The 17708-nt window shown below is 36.2% G+C and overlaps 1 protein-coding gene across 1 annotated transcript; it reads right to left on the reverse strand.

Moving 5' to 3' along the window:
- Positions 1–810: 810 nt before the first annotated feature.
- Positions 811–14841, reverse strand: dcxr (dicarbonyl/L-xylulose reductase). Its single transcript, XM_039739761.1, has 9 exons — positions 14770–14841; positions 14493–14591; positions 9507–9604; positions 8747–8901; positions 7831–7873; positions 6802–6901; positions 6429–6493; positions 5796–5913; positions 811–1037 (listed from the first exon to the last, which is right to left on the reverse strand). The coding sequence occupies exons 1-9, from the start codon at positions 14831–14833 to the stop codon at positions 934–936; spliced, it is 846 nt and encodes a 281-aa protein (XP_039595695.1). The 5' UTR covers positions 14834–14841; the 3' UTR covers positions 811–933.
- Positions 14842–17708: the final 2867 nt, after the last annotated feature.

The following is a 17708-nucleotide window of genomic DNA, read 5'->3' on the forward strand; positions in this document are numbered from 1 at the left end:
TGTCCACAGCAACTCTTAAATTTAGCTTATTGAATTAGTCTAAGGCAAAAAAAAACAATAACTGACACTTAGAGGAGCTGTCATCTCAGAATAGAGTTCAGATAGCTTCAAATAGTCAACCTTTTACAAAAGGTGTTTACTTTTACCTTTTACAGTTCATGTTATTAAAGGAGCGTTTTAATTATTCACTTTTATTATTGTTATGACAAGCATTGCAATTAGAAATGGATTTAGAATTAATTTATAATAAAAGTATAGTGAACACTATTGACTGCTTACATTTGTGAAGTTAACAATTGTGGGATTCTTTATATTACTGTCTCAAAAAAGTAAAGGTAATTGAAGTCTTTAGAGAATATGTGCTATGAAAGATTAAGCCTCTAGGATTATTTTGGGTATAATTAGTGAGGTAGTTTTCATAAATAGACTAATAAACAGTACAGTGTAACTATGTATATTAGTGTCAGATAATAGGCTACATCACATGCTTCAGCATCTGTTTAAGTATCTGTGGTAGTCGTAGTTAGTGGTCACTAAAGCTGTGGTACAAATGCAGAGATTTCACTAAAAAAGTCAGTTAATTTTTTTTAGTTATGTTATCTAGAGAAAATAGAAAGGGGATGTATTTTCTAATGTGATAAAAATGAAGAACCTTTTTGTTGGATAAGACAAACACAAATGGTTTATGCTTCATAAATGATGCTGTTAGTTCTTAAATCCACACCTCAGAGGGCATTTCCTTGCTATGAAATACAGGGAGACTCCTAAATTTATGAGGTGCAATAGAAAATGAATAAGTTTTAAATAATATTACAATAGCATTTAGTAATTTATCAAATTACCTCTTAAGAGTACAAATTATGTTGTAAAATTAGATTTGGTAGAACAACTTCATCAGTTAGTAACATGACAATATCTGTTTCGGGATCAGCTTCAGGATGCAAGGAATCCACCATCTACCGGCAACAAGGCCCCATTTATCATGGAACTCTTATTACTGAGAAGGAACAAGATGGCATTTACAACATCTTCAACCTCTGCAAACAAAAGAAGAAACATTCAGTTAGTCAGAGTATTAATAAATCTGCTCAGTGACACCAGACAGACTACTGCATCCAAAAAAGGACTGATGGACAAGTCTGAGCCTACAACAGGGTTAGTGAACCCAGCCCTGCAAAGTCACAGGTTATAAGCTTTTACTAAACTCGGTGTGCTATTTACAAATGAATGCTGTTAAGGCAGATGCCTCAAGTATTCCAACCAACAGGTCTGAGGATGCTGCAGTGTTTCATTTTCCAAATGCCACCTTCTTTGGTAAGATTGCTTGTTAAGATCAAGCATGGCCACATCTGTAAATCAGAATTAATAGACCTGTATTGCAGCTGCTCTGGCTCTCACAATTGGCCATCTCCCGTTTAATTTTTCCTATCAGTTGAATTGTTTCCTAAAGTGATATTTACATAAAGTATTATTTAACAGCACTCATTTTTTACTATTGTCAGAAACATCCTAAAATATTAAATATCATGTTTTACCAGGCTTCAAAAAAAAAGGGTAGGAGAGAAGTTAGAGCAGCCCGAGAACTAATACACAAATGATAGCACCAGCGCCCTCCAAGACCAAAACAGAAAAGAACTTTTAGAATTTGCAGGTTACATGTGAGTCAGTAAAATAGTGTGTATTTTTTAATCATCTTTCTCCTGTACCAATGCCAGTTGGATACAGCATGCCCTACCAAAAAAAATAAAAATTGTAAAACACGCAAATGAATGGGCTAATTTTCCCATAGAAAAAGTAGACCAAAATGATTAACTAGCAGTATGTTTACATATTGGAGGATTTCTCTTAAAAAAAAAAAATTAAGTAAAAGGAAGTACTCTTCAAAATATGAACTGCCACGCGGCAGACCTTAAAGATGCATTCTATAGATCTGGAACTTTTATATATTTAAAGAAAGAAAAAACAAACACACACCAACACCACACACACACACAAAATGGCGTAGATTGAGGATACCTAAAAGCAGATTTCCTCTGTTTTTGCAACAATGCTAATCCTCTCTCAGTCTTTGTAATTTACTCCTGCAAACCTACTCTATACAGGAAAAAGAATGCATCTACTATAAAACTGAGACTTCGCTGAAGAATAGTTACTGCTTAATAAAAAACTACTACTTCTTATTTGTGGTAGGTTATATGTTAAAAAACATCTCATTTTAAACAATGTGAGCTTCTACACAGTTTGAAAACAGCAGTGTTCTGCATAATAATAATAATTTATTACATTTATATAGCGCTTTTCAAGGCACTCAAAGCGCTTTACATACAAGGGGGGGGGGGATCTCCTCAACCACCACCAGTGTGCAGCATCCACCTGGATGATGCGACGGCAGCCATAGTGCGCCAGAACGCCCACCACATACCAGCTTACTGGTGGAGAGGAGACAGAGTGATGAAGCCAATCAGTGTATGGGGATGATTAGGAGGCCATGACGGTCAGAGGCCAATGGGCAAATCTGGCCAGGATGCCGGGGTAACACCCCTACTCTTTCCGAAAGACATCCTGGGATTTTTAATGACCACAGAGAGTCAGGACCTCGGTTTAACGTCTCATCCAAAAGACGGTGCTTTTTTTACAGTATAGCGTCCCCATCACTATACTGGGGCATTAGGACCCACACAGACCACAGGGTGAGCACCCCCTGCTGGCCTCACTAACACCTCTTCCAGCAGCAACCTAGTTTTTCCCAGAAGGTCTCCCATTCAGGTACTGACCAGGCTCAACCCTGCTTAGCTTCAGTGGGCAACCAGTCTAGGGCTACAGGGTGATATGGCTGCTGACAATACTCCAAGAATGGTTAGTAAATGAAATGCTACACCTTATTCTATAACAGAGCTATGGACTCACCAGTCTGGTCTACAGCTTCTGTATTAGTCATTACTTTCTTCACTTTTATGGGACAAAATTTATTTTGAAGGCTTACTAGGGTGTAATGAATTGAAGATTCAATTTTTCCTCAAGGTCTGTTCTAGCTGGTAGTGTACAATTGAAAAGAAAAAAAAAAAAAGCACTTTGGTATTACAGATGTAAATACGTTAGAACTATGGAGAGGGGGGGGGGAACCACCCAGAACAATAAGCGTAATGCCTCTGTCTTAATGACTAAACCCATTCTTGAGAGTTTGAGCCATATACAGTAGAACATATTGTGTATCAAACCCGCATTGCATTACCAGCTAGAGGGTTGAAAATACCACTGGATTTATAGTAGTTTTGATCAACCAATATAACATAACAAAACCACAATTACCAAAGTTTCCGACAGAAAAATATAAAATTCAGCAGCAGTTCATGAAAAATTACAAAGACCTTAGTCATATAGCATTCTTTATTAGTTATTTTCAGCTATGCTTCTTAATGTTCAAACAGCACTTACAATTAAAAGAACTATGGCTTCTCTGAACTGGAAAGAGGAATGGAAAAATGTGAAAACTAGTAACCAATTCGCATAAAGAAGTATACAGCTAAAGTCTGAGGCCATCTTTAGATCAAAATCAAGTGATCTGTAAAAAGGAGTCACAGTCTAATATTAAAACATCTGGATACATTTTACAGCTGGCCTTTACAAATAAATGTGGCAGATGTTTTACAGTTGCTAAAAACAGATGCTTTTAATCAAGGAAAACTTAAGAAATGCAGCAATACTTAAAATATTCTCACTCGTTACTGTTCAGGAAAATAAGAATGAATAACAATTCTATGGTTGATTCAAAATGGGGAACAAAACAAAAATAACTTCAAAAGGCATCAAACAAAAACTCGCAACTGACTTTACAACTGAGAGTCCTAAACAGATTACATTTGATGGTCAACTGCAAAATTTCATCCGTTCAATCAATTTTCCAGAAACATGCATTTCAATTCAAAGTGCCAAAATCTTTCCTGGCTGAATCCTGCATGGAACTGGCAAGTAAACAAACCTTTAGTATATATTAAGGGTGTCAAACTCGGATCCTGCTGGAGGGCCGCGGGTGCCGTAGTTTGTTCCAGCCACTTTCCTAAAGAGTAAGCTGCTGCTGTTTTTGCCTCAATTTTACTTGACTTCATTTTTAATATTTGGGACCTTTTAATTGCTTATTTTTTCACCTTAACCAGCAGCTAAACAATACCAAGATGCAAAGCAGGGTAACCAGCTAACTTGGCATTCCTCATGGGCCACCAGTTTTAGACAAAATATGTACTCAAAAGTCAATTCTTGATGTTAGTGAAACAAATCCTTGAATTCTGTGGCTTGTATGTTATTTCATTCTGCTACTTGGGACATTTCCAAAACTGTCAAGATTTCTCAGATCTTCACTTTTTTCCTTTTCAAAGATTTTCCTAAAACATGTTTTGTATGGCGGACACATACAGTAGGTGTAAATGGGATGGAGGTAGCAGGTCATCGGCTGACTTGCTTTTGTATTTCATTATTATTTGGATGCTGGTTAAGGTAAAAAGAAACAATGAAGTGATCCAAGTTTTAAAAAGCAGGTCAATCAAAATTAATGCAAAAAGAAGTGTTCAATTAGTAGTGGTAATTATGAAAGTGGTCATAACAAAAAACTATAGCCAACATCTGATTAACATTTCTACAGCTGTCACATCCAGAGGCACTTTACAAGTAAAGACCCGGTAGAACTGTAGTTCAACTGTCGCAACAATATACATTTCCTCCAGCTGGAGCATAGTTGGAGATGAGAATTGAAACTAACCTTGTGCTTTTGAGTCCAGATCATCTCACTAACTCACATATAGTATTGTGGGCAAATAAAATATTAGGATGTACCCAAGTCATTTTACAATCCTTAGCCAGCTTGATTATAAACCACCAATCCATAGCTAGGCAGCAAAAAAAAAACAAAAACACACACAGACAGCCATGGCCAACACACCAATACAAAATATATCACTTAGAAGTAACAGATGAATGGAATAATGATTATAAATTAGAAAACACTTACACAATGTACAGAAACCTGGGTTGCAGCACAACTCCCCCAATCACCATATAAATCAAAGTCTACAAGCAACACAAGTAATCCACAGAACAAACTAACAGAAGGACCTCTAAGTCAAAGGGTCGAATTATTTAACTGTATTTCTCCACTATTAATGGACTGTCCATAATAAACACAATGCTCAAACAGATGGCCGTTTATAAGACTACATGGTAATGGATTACCATGGACCACAGTTCAGTGATCATCATAATAGCTACAAGATTAGGTTTTGAACATAGTTAAAGTGCAGACATGTAAACTTCTCACCACCTGCTGGTAAGCTGTCAAGATGAAAGTAGCATTTGCAAGACAAGCCTTGTAGATTCAGATAAATAGTGAAGGTGTACTGAGAATGAGAGGCAGAGGCCCCTGTTCAGAATGAAAACAACCCTGGCCTGCAGAACATTTTCCCTAGTATCTCAAGAAAGATAGGGGACAGAGTGTGAATATACTTTGTTCAAGGCCTCAATAGTCAAGACAGCTGATGGGAGCGTGTTCAGGAGTTTCTAAACCCAGAGCAATTGTTTGCCAGGGTGAGAGGTCATACAGCCATCCAGCACAGTCATTTTTCTCACTCCTCCCATCTGGCAAAGTGCTGTGAAAGTGACAAACTGCCTATTTTATTTTTTTCTTATTTGTCACATAAAGATGTAAATTTCTACTCGTCGATACTGCAACCAAAGAATGTCTCCAATTTATTTAGTAATTTTTTAATTAGTAATTTTCTTTCGTAAAACAAGAGAGTGATTCTGACCTGCAAATTTCCCGAGTGGTATTCGTGAAATCATATATTTGGCATTTTCTGGGTCCTCCCACCTAAAGCGTCCCATAGCAGTCAGCACGACAGTGGGGTGCACAGAGTTCACTCGGATCTGCAATAAAATATCCATTATACAATAAAATTTCAACATCAGACAAAATTAGCATCTTTAGACACTTATTTCTCTATTTTCTGTGAAGAGTTAATCATAACATAACATTTTTAGCTTAATGTTTAGATTAAGTAACAAATATTGCAGTACACAGAGCGTTGAGATTTTAAATCCATCCATTTCCTGAATCCATTTTAACAATTCAGTGGAATGCAGAGAGTTGGAGTCTATCCTTACAGCAGGAATCACGCCGTTCTCCAGTTCACTGCAACATTCTCACATTCATAACCATACCTGAATAACTTAAAAGTCACCAATCAGCCTAACATGCATGAGAAAACCAGATTACCCAATTAAAAACTCAAGACACTGGCAGAACATGCAAACTCCACACAATACCTGGGTGTGGATATAAAATACAAGAATCAGAGCTCCGAGGCAGCAGTGTTACCCACACACAGAGGCATACATTCTTTAGGAAATGTCAGAAGAAAAAAAAAAAAACACACACACACCTTATGAGGGCCTAGTTCCAAAGCCATCACTTTAGTCAGCATGTCTAAAGCACCCTTGGTTGCACCTAAATAAATACATTACATGCATGTTAGCCAGAAAGGAAAACTAAAATGTAACTAGTCCCTAAACTTCTATTACACACTTTCCCACTTTGTTTCTGCTCTCCTACCCAGGTCACCAGCTTCATTTCACATACAATATTCATTTACAGAAACAAAGATAGACTATAAACAAGATATGCATAGCTATACAGGAGAATACCAGCTCTCTTTTTAAATGCACCGATTGACAATTAGGTGAAATTTATTTTACCCTTTACTCACATTTCATTTTTTGTTGTATTGAGCCATGGCTACAAGTATATTAACTTACAGTAAACCGCATGGTCTTTAATGGCAGCCTGAGATGCTTGGCTGGAGATGTTGACAATGCTTCCACCTGTTCCTCTAACCTTCATTTCACGAGCAACAATCTGCAAAAAGTTACACTTCTTTATTGGATTTGCCGCTTTGAAATGCCAAAAAGAATTTATGTACCAACAGATATATTCAAAGAGTGCCATTTCAAAAACAGTCAAAAGTTTAATACTGCCAACATAAAACACTCTTAACTGTGACCCAATAAATTGTAAATTTATGGAAAACACAAGAAGTCTGCAGACATAAAGGTTTTCTCTGGTCTTTTTTTTAAAAACGAGACTGATCCCTTTGATGTGATACTGTGAAATGTTCAACATTTAGACAGCTCTATGTGGAAGTTGTGTTACTCCAATAAAATAGACTAAAAATCCAACATCTGCATTTACTTCTGCATGCTTATAGAAATACAAGGAAATTGAACACAAGAAGAAACATTTCTTTCACTGTTCTTATTTGTTTTTAATTGAAAAGGAGGGGGCATTTTTACTTGGGTTTACTTTCAGCTTCAAGGGCATGAAAAGTAGATGACAATAACTGAAGATTATGAAATCATTTTTCAAAGGAAAAATAATTTATAAAGTGGGTGTTCAAGTCAATGTAGAACTTTGCATTAGTTGTATAAGAGAAAAATCAATTCAGGTAAAATGAAGGCTAAAATTAAAAATGTGTCAAATTAAACAACTAAAGATTACTTGTAGAAGGAAATATAAAAGTTACACTTATTCTCAATACAATTTCCAGAGGTTTTAACTCTTTCATATTCATGACACAGAGCAACAACAATAGAAATGTGTTTACAGTGGTACTGATTATACTTTAACTTTTGAATACTGTCAATTGATACATTAATAGTGACAGCACATTATTCTACCATGATTTTTGGAAAAAAAAAAAACTATAAAAAGGCACTACTGCCATATATAATGTATAAGGCATCAAATTTGCATCATACCATAAAAAAATATTTTTTATTATGCTTTACCTGTGCTACATGGAAAGCTGCTTTCACGTTGACATCAAATGACCTGCAAAAGCAAAACATTACACAGAAAATTGCAAACAGACTGTAAATATAAAGCTGATGCTTAAATCCTTCAGGCAAAATCTATTCAATGGAAGCTATACTACAAAACACACACACACACAATATCATTTTAGTGCTGCCTCCCAACATACTCCAAGTTAATTTTAAAAATAAGCACAATATACATTTACTTATTTATTTATGATTTGAATGCTTGGCTGTATTTGTCCAATCAACATGTATCCTTCTTTTTACTTTCTCGTATACGAAGTATAGGGAAAGTATTGGAATTCTCCAAAACTTCCATTTAAAGATTTTAATGAATCTCAACGTTTTAGACCTCCAAGTCCAAAAATACCATTTTTGAATTATGTCTGTGTGTGTGTGTGTGTATATAAACACGATAACTTAAGTACACTTTCACTTTAGGTCACCCACATTTTTCATACAAGTATTAGGTACAAAATGTAGATTTCTATCACCTTTTGAGCTACTTCCGATAACCGGAAGTGGTACTTCTTTTACTCAACTTTAATTTTATAATAATTGTTCAATATATTATTCATTTGATTTGTTGTTGATGGTTCTTTAATGTACATAATATAAAAATACATTATAATCATTGTCTTGCGGTTTACTCCTTAAATATCTGCCCCTATACCCGAGTATAGAAACTCTGGGGGAGACCACTCTGCTTTTTTGTTTCTTCTACATTCCCATGGGATTAATAAAGTTTAGCTAATCTAATCCAAATCAGAATGTTCCACTGAAGGGCACTGTATTAAGCTTTTGGCAACTGGCTATTTTCTTCAAGACCTGATAAATTAAAATACATGATGCAGGTAACAGTACTCTTTCCACCCTCAAACCATACTTATCAAAATCCTCTTGCGTGGCTTCCAAAAAAGGCTTCAGAATGGCGACTGCTGCATTGTTTACCAAAAGATCTACATGGCCTATGGCATTTAATGCCTTTTCAGTAGCTTCCCAGTTAGAAAGATCTACACAGATTGGAATAATGGATGGACACTATAAATAAGAAATAGATTATATTGTAATGCATTTAGAAAACAACTTTGATATTCATGCAAGGGAAAAAAAAGCACACAAAAACAAAAAACATTTTTAATTTAATGACAATTTTAGTAGTAAATGGACTGGATATCCCATTTACAGGTCGTTCTCATGAACTAGTCATTGTGTTTATAAAATATTCCTGAAAATTAAGAATTATGAACACTAACTTTATGATGTAGACTTACAAAAATAAAACACACATAAAAAATATACATTTTCAATAAAGAAAAAAACTTTCAAATGAACAAGCTAACATTAAAGTAAACGTTGAAGAAATGTATATTTCTACTTGCACTGTATACAAAATGTGTTGTTAAAATCCACATTAGGACAAGCACCAAAGAAGCCATACATTATGATAACCCATTCTGATTTTGTGTTATTTACCAAGCAAATCAAACTGTATATCTATATACATCTTCAACTGTTTGAAGTGCATGTTATCAATATTTGAAAATAAATTTAGACTGGGCCTTCAAAAAAAAAAAAAAAGTCTTAAAACAGCTTCCTTTGCTGAGCCACATGCCAGACAGACGCCATTTCAATTTTATCCATACCTCTGCTTTGAGGCTGTCCAGGTCAGACTGTGTGCGGCTGACTGCGATCACCGCTGCTCCACCCTTGACTAGAGCTTTGGCTGTATCCCTGCCAATTCCTGAAATAAGTGAAGCAGAATGTTCTGTAGAAGTTCGAGAACAACACTGACTGTCTACATTATAATGAGGCATTCCCTTGTAGAACTGCAATCAAACTTTCTTGGGGGGGGACTTGTTGTTAGCATAAGACTTATAGTGGTAATCCATCTTGGAATTTGTTTGAATTTTCTCTTAGTTATCTTTTACTCTATAAACAAATACTGCTACAAAAGGATAACATTTTTGTGACGTGGCAACACTTGTTTAACCACAAATTCTTCGAAAAGTAGTGGTATGTCATTAAATTATGAAAAAACAAAGATATTTAAGGTGAAGTAATGATAAATCAGCATTAATACTTAAAATGTTAACATTAATATGAATTAGTACACAAGAAAAGAAACTGAACTCAGCTATTATTGGTTTTATTTTTTTTTTTCTTTTAAACTAAGTGGACTATAAAATACATCTTCTGTTAGCTAATACTTAAGTGTGGAACATAGCAGACAAAACTAAATTTATAGTCAAAACAGCACATACTACCAATGCAGCCATCACCCAAGTACACAGGGCCTTTTACTGTATAGATCATATGAGATTTGACTTTGTCAGCCATTTATAGTTTACTTACACACACACACAATCTAAATGTTTCACTGATAACTAGTTATTGAACACCAAAGCATTATATTACATCACGTTACTAATACAGCTTTCAATTTTAGGTTTCCTCGTTTTGATATCAAAAATCCTTCCCCTCATCCTTCATTACCATAAATAACATACTAGTAAGCAGAGAGAAAAACTTCGAATTAGGGATGCACCAATACCATTTTTTGACCGATTGTTTGATACCAATAGAGTACTTAATGTACATTATACAGTATACCAATACCAAGTACTGAATAGGAATTTTTTAATAGAAAGAAAAGAATGCTAAGTTTTCATAGAGATACATGAGTTTTTTTTTTTGTTTTTTTGTAATAAGCCATAGTAAATGAAACATGTTTTTTAACAAAGACAAAAACATGTATTGTTATTGGTATTACAAAGAAAAATGTTAATATTTACTAAATAGATACAGTAGGAATTCATAACAGTGGAAATAAAAAAAATTACATGCAGCCTAATTGTAATTCCTGGCAATTAAAACAAATATGTGGCTTAAAACGTAATGAATATTAGAGGCAAATTCTTTAAATAAATAACAATATTGCAGCTCTGTCACAGAACAGCCCTTTTCTTCTATTGTCTATAAAATTCTTGAAGCTCCACTGACCACACTGCAAAGTAAGTAAATCAGACTAAATTGCATGCCCATCAGCGGAGAACACGGATGATGTTGGGATATTAGGTTCAGATAGGCACATCTGCCGTTCAAGTTCAATAATCTCTTCAACATTACTGGTGTAAAGCTTGGCTGCAGCCCAAACCTGATTTTTCTACCTTTAACTGTGGTCACATTGCTGGTGCCAAATGTGGTGATACCAACATCACAGAAACAGCTGCTCTCCTGGGATTTTACCTCATTACAGTCTGTAGAATTCACTGGCAACAATAAGCATGAGTTCCTTCAGTGAAACCAATCTGGTCATACTCATCTGAGTTCAAGGTAAAGTCACAAATACCGAATATCTCAACACTAAACATGTCAGACATTGAAGCAAATGGGCTACAGCACCACACCGAGTTTGACGCCTGTCAGCCAAGAACAGAAAGAGGTTGCATTGAGCACATGATCATTGAATGGCTCATTATGGCCACGGTATTCTTTTTTTGAATGGATAATGCACCATGTCAGAAATTATAAATCATCCCAAGCTCCTTCCAGGAAAATGATGGTGATTTCAGTATAATCGAAGGGCCTAGACAGCCCTCCGATCACAAGACAAAAGATCATCTTTTAGATGAGCTAGAACAGGAGCTTCACACCATGCATATGTTGCCAAAACTCTGCACAAACTGTGTGATAAGACCGAGTCAGAATGAACCAAAAATCCCTAATGTCTACTCCCATCATCTTGTTGAATCCATGCCTTGAACAATTCAGGGTGTTCTGCAGATAAAAGTGTGGGAGCCTACCCAATACTACTTCCACTACATGCGTTTACATCATAAAGCTGCCACTAAGTGTACCCGCGTTGTATCTTCTTATAACAACACTATGCTAAACATGTCACAACTCACAAAGCTGAGTAAGAAGTTAACCCAGTGACTCCAGGTTCTTGCCTCAACCGATCAGTTAGAAACCATTTTCTAATTTATCAAATTTCCTAATCAGTCTTAGTTTTCTAATGCAGCTCCCAGCAATAAATTCAGAAATAGATTTTGCACTGTGCAAAGCAAAACCTCATATAGTTTTTAAAATCAAATGAATAATGTTGCACACAACCAGAGTATAATGCTGTACTGGCAAGTGTAAAAACAGTCAGCAATTTAGATAAGGCTTACGGATATGAATCTATTGACTTCTTGGATCGTTTCAGAAAATGTTGCTTACTTTTAAAGTGTATATTTGCAAGGTCCACATTAATTTTTAAACTCTTTTTTTGGGGAAGACATTTTACATGTGCAACTAGGATTGAGCAAGTGCTGAATTGTCAAATCCGGTCCTGGACAGGCACAGTGGTGGCAGGGTTTACTGCAGTTAATCTGACAATCAGCAACTACTCTTATGACTCTGCCTGCCTGGTTGTACTTCAGACTCGCCTCTCATTGGGTCAAAAAAAGTCAGAAAAAAATATCAGGTCAGATTTGTACTGTTTTATGTTCAAGGACCTACATTTACTCTACACAATTTCATCCTGACCATTTCAAAGGGGAGATCACCTTTGAGGAGTGCACACTGGCATGAATAAAAGCGGATTAACTTAAACCTTTACACTTGCATCCACTCATCACAACATTTGAAAAGGAGGTGAACTGACACAAACTGCAGTGACTAGAAATAGTGCAGTGATCCCATATCCCATCAGGCAAATCTGTGCCAATATGTGTTACACCAAAAAAAGTCATCTAAATAAACAAGAAATGATTTGAAGGCATAAAGTTCTATAGTATTAGTATCGAAGAGGAGCACAGGTGGTACATGGATTAGCACTACTCCTTCATGAATCCAGAATGCTTGGGTTCAAATCCTATACTCAGGTTTTAGCGGATGGGACATTCCGTGTTTTCCCCTATATCTCTGAACGGTTTCCTGCATGTTGGGTTAACTGGTCCCAATGAGAGGGGTATATACAATAAGTGTCCCCTGAAATGTTGTGATCCACTGTTCACTGCTTACTCCGGCCTAAAGCCGTTGGAAATTGCTTCAGCCACTTGTGAGCAGGAGTTGGATCAGGCAGGTTTAAGAGTGTTGTATTATCTGGAACAAATACCTGCGGCCAACAGCAAGCCATTCTGTCATTTAAAATCTAATGTCAATTCCTATTTTGCATATCTAGAATTATACTGTAGCTATTCAAAACTTAAAATTAGAGGTATCGGGAATTACATTTTTACCTGTGAAAACTAGGAGACCATAACACCCCCCAAAACGTCTGTCTAACTTTTAGAGATGTCCAAGTACATTTTAAGTAATCAAAATTAGAATTATTGACTTCCTTAAATATTCCTAAATTAAGAACATGTAAAGGGTAAGTTTAGACATCTAAATATTCAATCTTATGTACTCGTAACTCTTATTTGTGAAACTATATTTACCTACATTATCCAAAATAACATCAAGTTGTGATTTGAAGGTCCCTGAAGTCCTACTCACCACCACACTACATTGTCACCCAATCGGTCTCCAATATTTGTGGGAAGAAAAACTACCATTTGTCCATAATCTTCCCTTACAAATTTTGCAGTGTAACCCTGTGTTTTTGTTGCAGAATGTATTTTAAAGTAACAACCAGGATCTACTGTACTTATTCCTTTTATAATTTTAAAACACTTCAGTAATGTCCCTTTTTAATACTGGTTTCCTTAAGCTGCAAAGGTTCTATTCCTTCATTAAGTGTGTCCTAAAATGGTGTGATGCTGCTGGAACTTTCCCCAGCTGTTGTATTATTACCTGAAAAGAAAAAAACCCTGCAGCCAATGGGAAGCCATTTTGTCATTTACCATCTTATGCAAATGATTATATTGAATATCTACAATTATACTCTTGACTATTCAAAACAGAAATTGAAGATATCTGAAAAAATCTTTATTTGTAGTAATTGGGGGATTCTTTTTTCATTGACTCATTTAAAATATCTATAATTACATTTTAACGGGTCAAATTTGGAATTATTGACGCCTTTAATGTTCAAATGAAGAACATATGATGGGAAATCTTAGCTATCTAAACGTTCAATTTTATCTACACAAAATTTAACTGAAGGTACCTGTAGCACTAATTATAGCTAGTAAAATATAAAGGGTGGACAAAAGTAGTTTACCGTTTTGAGTACACGAAACACACAGTTGTATGATTTTTTTAACAATTGTATTATTTATTTGCATTATTCGTCGTCTTATTATTATTTAGGTATGCTGGAGTGCAGTAACCACAACCTGCATGGTTTTTTTCCCCCCATACGACGTAACTGTAAACCTAGTTTTTTCCATCCCTTTATATTTACAGATCTACAATTCAAATTTCGACTACTGAAAAAAAAAAGCTTAAAATATGAAAACTTCGAATTCTCATCTAACTGAAACGAAATTTTAAGCCGTGATAGTATAATTATGACTTGATAACGTAACAGATTAAAACGGTTTGCCTGGGCAGCCACTCAAGTATCAAAGCAGTATCGGTTCTCTGTAAACGACCAGATACTTAATTTAAATAACCCTGGGCCGCCTGCCGTAACGCGGGCGCACAGCCACACGGTGTCGCTGTATTTGCTGCTCGGAGACGCCAGAGTGTTTCGTTACCTTTGCCAGCACCAGTGACCAAGGCCCGTTTGTTCGCAAATGAAATTTCCATGTTTCCTCCTTTTGATAGGTCCAGCCGCAGTGCACCAGCCTTGATTTCTATTTGAATGGAGAAAACAAACAAAAAAATACTAACTGGCGCAAAAGTTCACCGTAATGCAAACTTACATGAACAAAAGTGAAGACAGCATTACTAAATGCTTCATTAACCGTTTACTTACAAACAGTACTTTGTACATAGAAATTATGCTAACAGGCCCTAACAGCCTGCACTCACCTTGCAAGTTGGTGTCGCGTGAGCGTTGTGGGCGGGTGGTACTCGCGCCTCGGTCTTGTGACATTAACCCCGCCCCCCAGTTATTTCGACCTATCATGTCGTTCCTTCTTATTGCTAAACGATAACAGAAAATCCTGCTGGTGAACCGAAACAGCCACAAACCTGTCTTTGGGTTCGATTTAAAGCAGGCATGACTGGCTTCAAAATAAAACCAAACGCGTCATCTCGGTATTTTATAGGCCGTTCTGGACTCCGTGAAAGAGCAATGGACACTCGCGTTTCAAGTCTTGCAGCACTTGTAGTACGAGGTGTGGCAGAAAAGTAATGAGACTAATTTTTTATTTACCAAAGTTTTTATTTTTTTCAAACATCAATGTTATCCCCTTCAAGGTAGTTCCCTTGGGCAGCTACACACCGATGGAGACGTTGTTCCCACTGTTGGTAGCAGCGCTGGAAGTCTTCAACCGGTATGGTCTTCAGCATGTCCGTTACACTCTTTTGGATGTTTTCTAAAGTCCCGAAATGACGTCCTTTGAGGACATTCTTCAGTTTAGGAAAAAGGAAAAAGTCACACGGACTGAGGTCAGGTGAATTAGGGGGCTGGGGAACCACAGGAATGCCTTTTGAGGTCAAAAATTCTGTTATGGAGAGGGCAGTGTGACATGGGGCGTTGTCATGATGGAGCATCCATTTGTCTGCAATGTCTGGTCTCACGCGAATGACCCTTTTTCTGAGCCTTTCAAGGACGTCTTTATAAAAAACTTGGTTGACAGTTTGTCCTGGAGGAACAAATTCTTTGTGGACGATTCCCCTTTTGTCAAAAAAACAAATCAGCATTGATTTGATCTTCGATTTGCTCATTCGAGCTTTCTTTGGTTGAGGAGAGTTTGCAGTGTGCCACTCCTGACTTTGCCTCTTGGTCTCAGGATCGTACTCGAATTCAAAAATCCATGATTCATCACGTGTGATCACACGACTAAAGAAATCTTGCTCATTAGCGATTCTGTCAAGAAGATCAAGACACTTGTTTTTTCGAATGTCCTTCTGCTCAGTTGTGAGGTTTTTTGGCACAGACCTTTCGCAACATTCTTAATAGTAAACGACGGTCTGATCTCACAAGAGTGTTCACACATTCAATGTTTTCATTGGTTTTAGAAGTTGAAGGCCTCCGGTTTTAGAAGTTGAAGGCCTCCCTGAAAAACTTGAACTCGGGATAAAGAATGTTCCCCATAGGCCTGTTTTAACTTTTCAAACGTCACACTTGCCGTTTAATGGCACAACGTTGCTCCAAATTTCGCTGTTCCATTTTGCGCGACGCACAACCAAAAACACAACTTCGCTAATAGCAGTCACAAAAATCACGTAGTTAACGGAAGGAGTTGAAACTCGCACTGAGCTATGGGAGGGGACTGATACACGCGCTCTATCACGGACAACAGCGCAGTGTTGCCAGTCTCATTACTTCTCTGCCACACCTCGTATGTTAAATACTTCTAGGAAGGCTCCGCTTCTGTAATCGACTTCACAGTTAAACCTAAACCTTTAATTGAGAGTAGACGAGTAGCTCAACAGCAGGAATGGGTTCGTTTAGCTCTGAGTTCTGGCTGTTTAGAGAAAACGCGGACATTAATGCTGAAAATAGGACGGCATGTAAACTGTAAAAAAATACATCACATTACCGTATATTTTTCACAGTAATAAACTGTAGTGTAATTAATGGTACAAAATGTATTTAAACAGCAAAATGTATGTATATTTACATGTAAGCACTGCTTTAGCTGCCATTGTCAATTAGTTGTTTGAATGTGTAAGAATATTTTTAGGTAACTTGTATTTTGTATTAAAACACTGAATGTTTGTAAAAATACTGTATGTACTGTTAAAGTTTTAATGTCCAGGTTTTCTCAAGAATTTATGAAGCACCTCATTTAGTTTTGTTTTGATTTTTTTTATATATGAACTCCTAAATGTTACAGCTTCACCATTTTTATTTAACAGATCCTTAATAAAACGATGATGTTAAATATTGTTGATTTTTTAGTTCTTTAATCTTCATGAATACTAAATCAGTTTAAGTAGCTTAGCCAAATACTGCCTTTAATGCCGAGCTATCGTTTTGCTACTTAGTAATCCAACATGCACATTTAGTTTTTAATTATAGTTTTTTTTTTTACTGCTTTAATGATTTTTGTTTGGGTGGTTGCCTCTTAGCTTCACACAGTTTTGCTTTCTATTAGTGTGTAAGAAGCGGTCTTTTTTTAAACAAGATGACATTTAAAATGTATATACAATAGTGTACACGATTCAATTGGTATTGTTCTTCAGCTTGCATACATTATGGTAAATAAATACATAAATACATAAATAAACTACCAATTTAATTGCCTATCTATATTGACATTTATCTGACTTCTGCTGGCATTTGGCAAAACCGAACATCTCCAAATGCATGAAGTGGGCCACAAAATGACATGCTTCATTCTGTCACCTACGCTGTTTGTATTCACACATTTGCTGAAACTGTTAACTTCATTTACTACAGAAACCGCAAATGTCGAGAACTCGGCAGTATAAATTCAGGCAGTTATACACTTCGCTGTCTGCTCGGAGCGTCATTGTATTATTCATCCACAGCGCTCAGTGGCAGGTGTTTTATTATCAATTATGGAAAGGCTTTTTCTAAATTTCTTAAGTGGCCTGTTTCTCCACAAATTAAAGAAACACATTTTAAGATAATTAATAATAAATACCCGGTTGCAGAATTTTTAAAAAGAAGATTTAAATTTGAGGTGGACCTGCGTTCTTTTTGTGATTCTACTTGTGAAACATTACAACACTTGTTCTTTTCATGTCCTGTTTCGGCCAAATTTTGGTTAAAAATACATAGCTGGTTATCACTCAAGGTTAATGATATCCCACAGTTTGACTTGTCTCATATT

The sequence above is a fragment of the Polypterus senegalus genome, chromosome 17, assembly GCF_016835505.1.
Source record: "Polypterus senegalus isolate Bchr_013 chromosome 17, ASM1683550v1, whole genome shotgun sequence".
Taxonomy (NCBI): domain Eukaryota; kingdom Metazoa; phylum Chordata; class Cladistia; order Polypteriformes; family Polypteridae; genus Polypterus; species Polypterus senegalus.